Here is a 9,944-nt window from a genome sequence, read left to right as displayed (position 1 = left end):
AGAGCCATCTTCAGATATCTGAACGGCTGTCACACAGAGGATGGAGCAAGCTGCTTTTCTCCTGCTCCGGAGAGTAGGACCTGAACCCATGGCTTCCAGTTACAAGAAAGGAGATAATGACTAAACATCAGGAAGAACTTTCTGGTGGTAAGAGCTGTTTGACCGTGGAGAATGGGCTACATTTGAAGGTGGTGGACTCTCCTTCCTTGGAGGTTTTAAGCAGAGGTTGGATAGCCATCCGTCAGGAATTCTTCAGCTGAGATTCCTGCAGTGTTGGACTAGACAACCCTCGGGGTCCCTTCCAACTCTATCATTCTGTGTCTGACCATCCCAGCACAGCCCATTGTCATGGGCCTCTTGCAGCAAAAGTGGGGCAGGCTCTTTCTCCCCACCCCACCCCACTAAAGGCTGCACTCCTCTTCTTGCATGTCAACCAGGAGCTGGTGATGAGGGTCTCTTCCGGAGCTTTCCTCTGCCGCCTCCTTTCCTGGGGCAGCCTCCTGAAGCTGGAAAAGGAGCCCAAAGAGAAGCTTTTCAACTGCCCAGGGGCCTGGGGCAAAGCAGGGAGCAAGAGGGCCGCACTGGGTGGCCCCCAGGGGTCGCTCTGCAAGTGCCGGGGTGGGGAGGATGTGGGGGGAGGGAGAAAGGTGCCCTCTTACCAGTGCCACTTTGTAGGAGGAGGGGCCCTGGCCCGAGAGAGAGAAAGACGCCACGCAGCACCAGGCGGACAAGCCAGCCTCCACCGCTGCCATCACCAAGGAAGGGAGCCAGAGGGCCAGCGCCGTGTCCTAGGGAGGGAAGAGGCAGGCAGAGAAGGTCAGCTGGGGAGCGGCCAAGATCTCATCAGAAGAATTGGTCAAAGCTTTTGAAACTGAAAACATACAATTACTTTCTATAGATATTTGTTATTTACTAGTTTGAGATGCAGACTTTAAGAAACGATTGGAAGAAAGAATTGGATGCTCCTATACTGTTTGATAGTGGGAAAGTGTTTCAGTTTCTGTAGCAAAGATATCGATGGATCTTGAATTACGACTTATACAAAAGAAAATAATATTGAACTCCATACAATTTGTATACAAAAGGACTGTCTAATGCAGCTTTTTGTTGAAGATGTATAAAGACAGCGCTTCTTTGAAACATTTGTTCTTACTCCCTAAGTTTTGGGAGAAAGTGCTGGACTGTATCAATATGACTGTGCAGAAAAAAATGAAATTTTCAGAAGTATATATTCTTTTGCATTATATACCTGCTGTATGGAAGTTGACAAAAAAACCAATTAAAACCCTATGTCCAAAAGACTGGTATGGATGAACATGAAGAATAAATATCTGGTCCTCTTTAATTCAAGGAATGAAGACATGACAGTCCTTGCAAAAGATGAACAGATTGTGGAGAGATGCAGACTTTGGATATTGACATTTAGAATGAATTTATACATAATATAGCAGGTTATCCACAATCATATATGTATTAGGGCAATAACAGCACATTATATAGATAATACATGGAAGTGTAACATGCACATATATTCCTTTTATATTTTTCTTTGCACTTTTTATTTTTCTCCTTTTTCACTTTATTTTGTACAACTGAAATTTTCTTAATACTTTTTACAAGTTTTGATATCTCTGTTCTATTAATGCCAATTACTGTTAATTGCTTTTTAATTACCGCTCCCCCCGGTGTTTTTAGCTATAAGCCACCTTGAATCTCTGTTAGGGGAAAGTTACAGATAGGTAGCCGTGTTGGTCTGCCATAGTCAAAACAAAAAATTTTTTTCCCTTCCAGTAGCACCTTAAAGACCAACTAAGTTAGTTCTTGGTATGAGCTTTCGTGTGCATTCTGGAGAAGTGTGCATGCACACGAAAGCTCATACCAAGAACTAACTTAGTTGGTCTTTAAGGTGCTACTGGAAAGAAAAAAAATTTTTTGTTTTGTTAGGGGAAACTACGGGATGCAAATAAATACCAAGATAGTACCAGCAACTCACAAAGATGCGGGTGGTGTCGAAGGGACACTCGTCGGTCCTCACGGTGCGGGCGTCGGTTGCCAGAGCCGAGCGGTTGCAGCAGGCGCCCGACACCAGCGCGTTGACCAGCGCCGCGGCCAGCAGCACCCAGCGCTGAGAAGGGAGGCGGAGGGAGGCAACGGGTAAGCGAGCCCTGGGGGCCCCGGGCCCAGCCTGGGGCCCCCCGCCCGGGGCGCCCTTTCTCCCGCCCACACCGGGAAAGGAGCCACGCGGCGCCTGGCCCCTTCTCCTCCTCCTCCTCCTCCTCGCAGGGCGCACTCACCAGCCAAGGCGGGGAGCGGCTCCGCGACACCAGGATGGCCACGACGCCGGCGGCGATGCTCTGCGGGAGACACGGGGAACACGCGGTGGCTCTGGGCTGCTCCTGCCCCAAAGGAGCTCGCCTGCGCCCCCAGCCCGCCCCGCCGCCCCTCACTCACCAGCAGCCCCGAGACCACCGCGATCACGTTGGCCACCGCGTACTCGGAGGTGATGGTGCGCGCGGGGCGCGCCACGTGGCGCAGGACGGAGCCGTGCACGATGGCGCCCAGCACCAGGTTCAGGTGGCCCAGCACCACCAGCGAGATGCCGCTGCGCACCAGGCGCCGCGCGCGGGGTCCCGCATCTGCGGAGGGGATGGGGGGGGGCAGAAAGAGACGTGAGGAGGAGGAGGAGCGCAGCGGCGGGCGCAGCTCGGGATCAGAGTCCCCCTGGGCTGCGTGGGATCCCCGCGCCCCAGCCACCACGCGCAAAGGCGCACGTCTTCCTCAAGGGGGCCCTGCGGCGGATATGGGGTGCGGAGCTGAAACTCCTCTTTTCGGGGGTGGGACTTGGAGTGTATTCGCTTTTGCTTGCCGGCGGGGAGCAAAGAGGGGCGGCCGCGGGTGGGGGAAAGAGGGGACTGCGAGGCCCAGCGCTCACCCATCCCGCTTCTCGCTCAGCCCCGGAGAGACCCGGCTGGCCCCGCCGCGCTGCGCTTCCGGCTCCTCCCGCAGGTGCGCGGGACCTTTGGCCCGCCAGGTGCGGCTCAGCTCCGGCTGCTGCCATCCCGGCCACGGAGCCAGCTTGCTGGGCCTGATGGGAGTTGTGGTTCAGCGACACCTGGAGGGCCAAAGGTCCCGCACACCTGGCCTGCCCGGGAAGCGGCAGGTGGCACAGAAAAAGCCTTCCTTTTTTTTTAAAGTAATATTTATTAAAATTTCAAAGAATTACAAAAATAAGAAAATGTAATAAGACAAAAAATACAAAATACTGAAAAATTAAAACAATTAAAAACAAATCAATTGTTCCATATCTTATCTTTCAATTACTTGTTTCCTTGACCTCCTCACACCTCCCTTTTTTGTATTCCAGTTCAGTTAGTTAATTCAGCAAATCCTTTCCATCTTTGTTTTTATCTTAATCATTTATCTTAATATATTGTAACTTTACATTCTCACCTGTTAACAATCCATTTTTACATACTCCTTTTTAACATTACTGCTAAGACCACATAAATTCATTCCGACATCATTCTAACATTCATTAATTTTGCAGTATTTCTGTAAATAGTCTTTAAATTTCTTCCAATCTTCTTCCACCGACTCTTCTCCCTGGTCTCGGATTCTGCCAGTCATTTCCGCCAGTTCCATATAGTCCATCACCTTCATCTGCCATTCTTCCAGGGTGGGTAAATCTTGTGTCTTCCAATACTTTGCAATAAGTATTCTTGCTGCTGTTGTAGCATACATAAATAAAGTTCTATCCTTCTTTAGCACCAATTGGCCAACCATGCCCAGGAGAAAGGCCTCTGGTTTCTTCAGAAAGGTATATTTAAATACCTTTTTCATTTCATTATAGATCATCTCCCAGAAAGCCTTAATCCTTGGGCACGTCCACCAAAGGTGAAAGAATGTACCTTCAGTTTCTTTACATTTCCAACATTTATTATTGGGCAAATGATAAATTTTCACAAGCTTGACTGGTGTCATGTACCACCTGTATATCATTTTCATAATATTCTCTCTTAAGGCATTACATGCCGTGAACTTCATACCTGTGGTCCATAACTGTTCCCAGTCAGCCATCATAATATTATGTCCAACATCTTGTGCCCATTTAATCATAGCAGATTTCACCGTTTCATCCTGAGTATTCCATTTCAACAGCAAGTTATACATCCTTGACAGAGTCTTAGTTTTGGGATCTAACAGTTCTGTTTCCAATTTTGATTTTTCCACCTGGAAGCCAATTTTCTTGTCCAGATTGTATGCCTCCATTATTTGGTAATAATGAAGCCAATCTCGCACTTTGTTTTTTAGTTTTTCAAAGCTCTGCAATTTCAATTTATCTCCCTCTTGTTCCAGAATTTCCCAATATTTCGGCCATTTGGCCTCCATATTGAGCTTTTTCTGAGCCTTCGCTTCCATCGGTGACAACCACCTTGGGGTTTTATTTTCAAGTAGGTCCTTATATCTTGTCCAGACATTAAACAATGCTTTCCTGACAATATGGTTTTTAAATGCTTTATGTGCTTTGACCTTATCATACCACAGATATGCATGCCACCCAAATACATTGTTGAAACCTTCTAAGTCCAAAATGTCTGTGTTTTCAAGAAGCAGCCATTCTCTCAGCCAGCAAAATGCGGCTGATTCATAGTAAAGTTTAAGGTCTGGCAGGGCAAATCCACCTCTTTCTTTTGCATCAGTTAATATTTTAAATTTTATTCTGGGCTTCTTGCCCTGCCAGACGAATCTAGAAATATCTCTCTGCCACTTCTTGAAACAGTCCATTTTATCCAAAATTGTTTTATCCAAAAATGTTCGGTGATTTATTTGTAGCTTCACCAGCCCCCGGGGGGTCCACACGCTTCCTCTGGGCGACTCCCTTCTGCTGGGGCTCCTCCGATTTCAGCAGAGTGTAAACACAGCGGAACAGAAGCAGTTTCCATGTGTGTGCGTAATAAATCAGGCTTAACGCACGGTGTCTTCTTATCTTACTTTCAGTCTTTATTCCCGTAGCAAAAACAACAGTCATAACTCTCCTGGTGATAGAGCACACATGTTCGCTCCTTTCTTGCACACACTGAGAGAGACACAGTAAAAACACTCCCCTCAGTATTCTAAACCACGCCTCAGAATGTGAGACGTCACTCAGAACTTCTTAACCCTGTGAGTTCTGATTCTCTCCACACCCCCTCTCGAATCACTTTCTGAGAGGAGTTGTGAACACACATTTACAGACCTCTGAGTGTTCAACACCTTCCCCACTGCCTTTCGCCCCTTTCTGGCATCATTGTCAGGCACCTGTTGAACCTCCTCACAAATCTCAGGTTCGCACTGTGCGAGACCAACCCACGCATTTGTGACCTAAAACCTCTCAGGTGGAATTTCCTTTGTTGCCCGAGATGACCGCCTGGGCACAAACTGGGGTGCTCCTTCTGACCCACTGGGGTCAGCAAGTGCGTCTTCTTCATCAGATGATTCCCCCTCTGACTTGACACGTCTGTGAGCTTTCTCCATTATGCGAACAGGAGATGAGGGCTCACTCTTGGACACTCTTTTAACAACCTGTGGAGACGCCCTACTCTGTTCAGGGACCTGGTCTCCACCAGCAGGTTCAGCCTCTGGCTCTTCCTCTTCCTCAGAGTCAGACAGACAATCTGAGTGAACGTCAGGGCTCGCTTTGCGCCTTGCCCAACCATCCTGCTCATAGAACTCAGCATGTTTACTGATCAGAAGCTTGGTCTGATCACCTTCTGGATATGCGAACCTCCACCCCTTTGTCGCAGGTTCATACCCACAGAAGATCATTTCCTGGTACCTTGGGCCACCCTCTTGCTGCTGAAACTTTGGTACAGGCACCAAGGCTCTTGCACCGAACACACGAAAGAAATGCACTTGCGGCATCTGTCCGTGAAGCAAGAAATACGGGGTGTCACCTACCACTGAATTGTAGCACCTGTTCATCGTGAAATTGGCCGTCTTTACCACCTCCCCCCAAAAACTTTGAGGCAAACCAGAGTCATACAGTAGAATCTCTGTTGCTTGAACCAGAGCTTTACTCCTAAGCTCTGCCACGCCACTCTCCTGAGAAGTCACCTTGTGACGTATCCCTCTCTGGCAAAAGAAACTCTTTAGAGCAGACCCAGTGACCTCTGAACCTCGGTCACACTTGAACCCCTGCACCTTGGTGGAGAACCTTAGTTCTACCTCAGCAACCCAATCCTTGATCAGTTGCGTTGCCTCCTCCTTCGTTCTTAGCGTGTACGCCCATGAGTTCTGCGAAAAATCATCTGTCACCACCAGCAGCCACTTGGCCTTGCCCAGACTTGGCTGTGGCATACCAAAAAGGTCTGCATGTACAAGCTCAAAAGGCTTTGTGGTTACTCTTTCCACCCTGGGATAACCATATCCCTTGTTCTTGGTTTTTCTGCAAGCCCTGCAATTCAAAGGTTCACCACATTCTCTTACCCTGCACCCTTTGGTGCACTCTGATAACATCTGAATGTCTTCACAGGAACCATGTGACATTCTCTTGTGCCACACGCAAGCACACGAAACATGAGTGTGATCAGTGGCATTCCCAGCATTCCCCTCACCCTCCAGAGGTGTTTCCAGAACAAAGAGGTTGTTCTGATTTCTCTCAACACGTGCTAGCTGCTTCCCCCCTCTGGAAATTGTACAGACATTCTTCTCAAAACAAACCATATATCCCTCCTGTAAGAGGCATGGTACAGATAAAAGACAATGTTTTATCCCAGGCGACACGTAGACTTCCAGCTGCGCCTGTAAGAAAGAAACAAACACGTTTCCCACATTAGTCACACGTCTCTGTGATCCATCAGCAAAACACACTGTTTTCCCAGCTGAAACAGCTCTGCAGTTCCTTATCTTGACACCAGGTGTCTCTGCGACCAAATGAGCATTAGTAGCAGAGTCCACAATCCAACGCAGCACTCTCTCCTCACTGGAGTTGTCCAACTTTGTTGCCTTAGCAACAGACTTCCCGCTGCCCCCGACCTTGCGGTAGGCCTCAAAAGCAGTCTCAAGCCCTTCAACCAATGGCAGTTGCGAACCCTCCAGACTGAGCACTATAGCTCCCAGGGCCTTCTGATTCTTTCTTTGTGACGCGTGAGCGTTTGCAATCTCCGCTGCCGTTGCTCCGGCTGCTGGCTGGGGTAATGGAAGCTGTTGGACCGCTTCCCACAAACCCTTGCCTACCGTGCACTGGAGAGAGTGCACCACAGAACAACAGCTGGGGCAAAGATACACACCACCAGGCGCTTGTTTGAGATGAAGCTGCGTCCTGGGGACAGCATCAGGAAGCATGTAACTGAAATGCTTTTTTCCCTTCCAAAATTTCATTACAGACTTCCTTTAATGGTTGTATTATCCATTCTTTCAAAGAACAATGCAGATAATTGCATGATTGGCTAAGACTGTCTATATAAAAAAGAGGGAGGATTCCTTTGCATTGCAGGGAGAGAGGACCCCAAATGCCTAACTTCCAGCAGAGGCCAGTGGGGCCTCTGGGACATTGCAGGGACCAGTGAGAGAACCAACATCACCCTTGAATAATGTCTCTTGCTTGCTGGCTAGAGAAGGATGTCTGCAGAATCCTCTGACTTGAAAGGCTGAAAGGCAGCCAGGTGTACAAAAGCCACATCCATTGCCCTCCCCACCTTGGCCTTTAGCCCCACCCAGGCAGGCATGTGCCCCCCCCCCCAGGCTGTCAACGACAGAATGCAGTTTCTGGTCTGAAACAGGTTCTCTCCTGCATTTGTCTGACACCAGCTTGGCTGTAGGAGTTGCAGGAAAGAGGAATACAAGATGCTATTCAACCGTCTTAGCGACTCCTCTGGATTTGTATAAGGTCTACTCCTTGGTAACTTAAATTAAATAATCACTGAATTTCCTTCCCTTCTACCTGATTTAAGGAAGAAATGCACAGCATCAACAGTTCTGCCCAGGATGACAGGGGCCAGCTAGCTTCTATCACCCAGTGTCCAACCTTTTTATTAAAAGAGGATAAAGGTTTTTGGGTGATCGAGGGAAGGCGGAACTGCTCAGCACCTGTCTTCACCCAAAAGAAAACTGATGCCCAACCTGGTGATAACATAATACAGTGGTAAAAAGGTAAAGGTAAAGGTACCTCTGCCCGTACGGGCCAGTCATGTCCGACTCTAGGGTTGTGCGGCAATCTCGCTTAAGAGGCCGGGGGCCAGCGCTGTCCGAAGACACTTCCGGGTCACGTGGCCAGCGTGACAAAGCTACCCTGGCGAGGCAGAGCCGCACACGGAAACGCCGTTTACCTTCCCACTAGTAAGCGGTCCCTATTTATCTACTTGCACCCGGGGGTGCTTTCGAATTGCTAGGTTGGCAGGCGCTGAGACCGAAAGGCGGGAGCGCACCCCACCACAGGGATTTGAACTGCCGACCTGACGATCGGCAAGTCCTAGGTGCTGAGGTTTTACCCACAGCGCCACCCGCGTCCCAGAATACAGTGGTACCTCGGGTTAATAATTTAATTCGTTCTGGAGGTCCGTTCTCAACCTGAAACTGTTCTTAACCTGAGGTACCACTTTAGCTAATGGGGCCTCCCGCTGCCGCCACGCGATTTCTGTTCTCATCCTGAAGCCAAGTTCTTAAACCGAAGTGGTATTTCCAGGTTAGCGGAGTCTGTAACCTGAAGCGTCTGTAACCCGAGATACCACTGTAAACGATGCAAAGAGGGAGCTGCAGCGCAAGATAGGAAAAGAGGGGGAAAGGGAACATCTGGAGACTTCAAATGAATTCCAACCTCCAGGGCCTGGTGAGGTGCACCCAAGGGTGCTGAAGAAACTTGCAGGTGCAATCTCAGAGCATCTGCCTTAGAACCTTGGAGAACAGGTGAGGTCCCTGGAGGTGGGCAAATGTTTTCCCCGTCTTCAAAAAGGGGGAGAAGATCCAGGCAACTACCGACCAGTCAGCTTGATACCAGGAAGGGTCCTAGAACAGGTAAAGAAACAATTGATTTGTGAGCCTGGAGAAGATTAAGAGGTTATGTCAGTAATCTTCAAATCTGCCTCTGAGGGTGGCTGATTCTCCTTGCTTGGAGGTTTTAAAGTAGAGGTTGGGTGGTCATCTGCCATGGATTTTTCATTTGATTCCAACTCTTATGGAAATATAATGACATATCACTATCAATGCACAGGGATAGTAACCTAGTAGGAGCCCTTCTGCAAATGACCATGGCAACATCTCAGTTAAAATGGTAAGAAAGTAGCCAGATGTGCCTATTTATAGCAGATGCTTTCACTTAGCTCCGTTTTATCAAGGGATCCATCAATTTATTGATGAAATATCACTTTTACCAGTAAAACCTGAGCTGAAATAGTATGGAGAGCAAGATGTTCTTGATAAAACCTTTCCCAATAGCCTGGCTGAGTCCTTTCTGCTAATCCCACAGATCCTAAAAATAGATAAAGCACCCTGAGAACCGGGGGTATAGGGCAATATATAATTATAATTATAATTATTATTATTATTTGCTTGAGTCGCGGGATCCTCGCCTAGGAAAGCCTTTCCTGCGCCGCTCCAGCTTAACAGGAGCCCTCCAAGCCCGTTTCCGCAGTGGGATGGACAGGTGAGAGGCCTCATCCCGCCCCGCCCTGAGCGGCCCGCGGGCGCCTCCCGTGGAAGCCGACGGGCCGGACGCTCTTCCCGGGGAGTCCGCACTGCGCACGCGCGCCGCCGCCCGGCCGGCCGGCCAGCGAGCTCCCCGCCCCGCCCTCTCCTGCGAGCGCACGCGCACTCCGCTCCGCGGGCCGCCGAGGACCCGCCCTCCCGTCAGCGTCGACGTCCCGTCAGACGGACAGGTCGCGGCCCGAGAGGCGCGAGGCGGAGCCAGTCCCGCGGCCGCGGCCAATCCGAAGGCGCTCCGGGGCTCGGCCCGCCCGTTCATTGGTCGA

At 49.5% G+C, this 9,944-nt stretch overlaps 1 protein-coding gene across 1 annotated transcript; it reads right to left on the bottom strand.

Annotated features, from left to right (window-relative positions):
- Positions 1-127: 127 nt before the first annotated feature.
- Positions 128-9,937, bottom strand: KRTCAP3 (keratinocyte associated protein 3). Its single transcript, XM_053384044.1, has 7 exons — positions 9,546-9,937; positions 2,933-3,085; positions 2,452-2,773; positions 2,295-2,354; positions 1,994-2,125; positions 660-788; positions 128-506 (listed from the first exon to the last, which is right to left on the bottom strand). Exons 1-7 carry the CDS (start codon positions 9,935-9,937, stop codon positions 402-404), a joined length of 1,293 nt encoding a protein of 430 aa, XP_053240019.1. The 3' UTR covers positions 128-401.
- Between the last annotated feature and the right edge of the window lie 7 nt (positions 9,938-9,944).

This window comes from Podarcis raffonei, chromosome 3 (genome assembly GCF_027172205.1).
Source record: "Podarcis raffonei isolate rPodRaf1 chromosome 3, rPodRaf1.pri, whole genome shotgun sequence".
Classification (NCBI taxonomy): domain Eukaryota; kingdom Metazoa; phylum Chordata; class Lepidosauria; order Squamata; family Lacertidae; genus Podarcis; species Podarcis raffonei.
The sequence above is the reverse complement of the archived record's forward strand: the minus strand, read 5'-3'. Positions and strand labels throughout refer to the sequence as shown.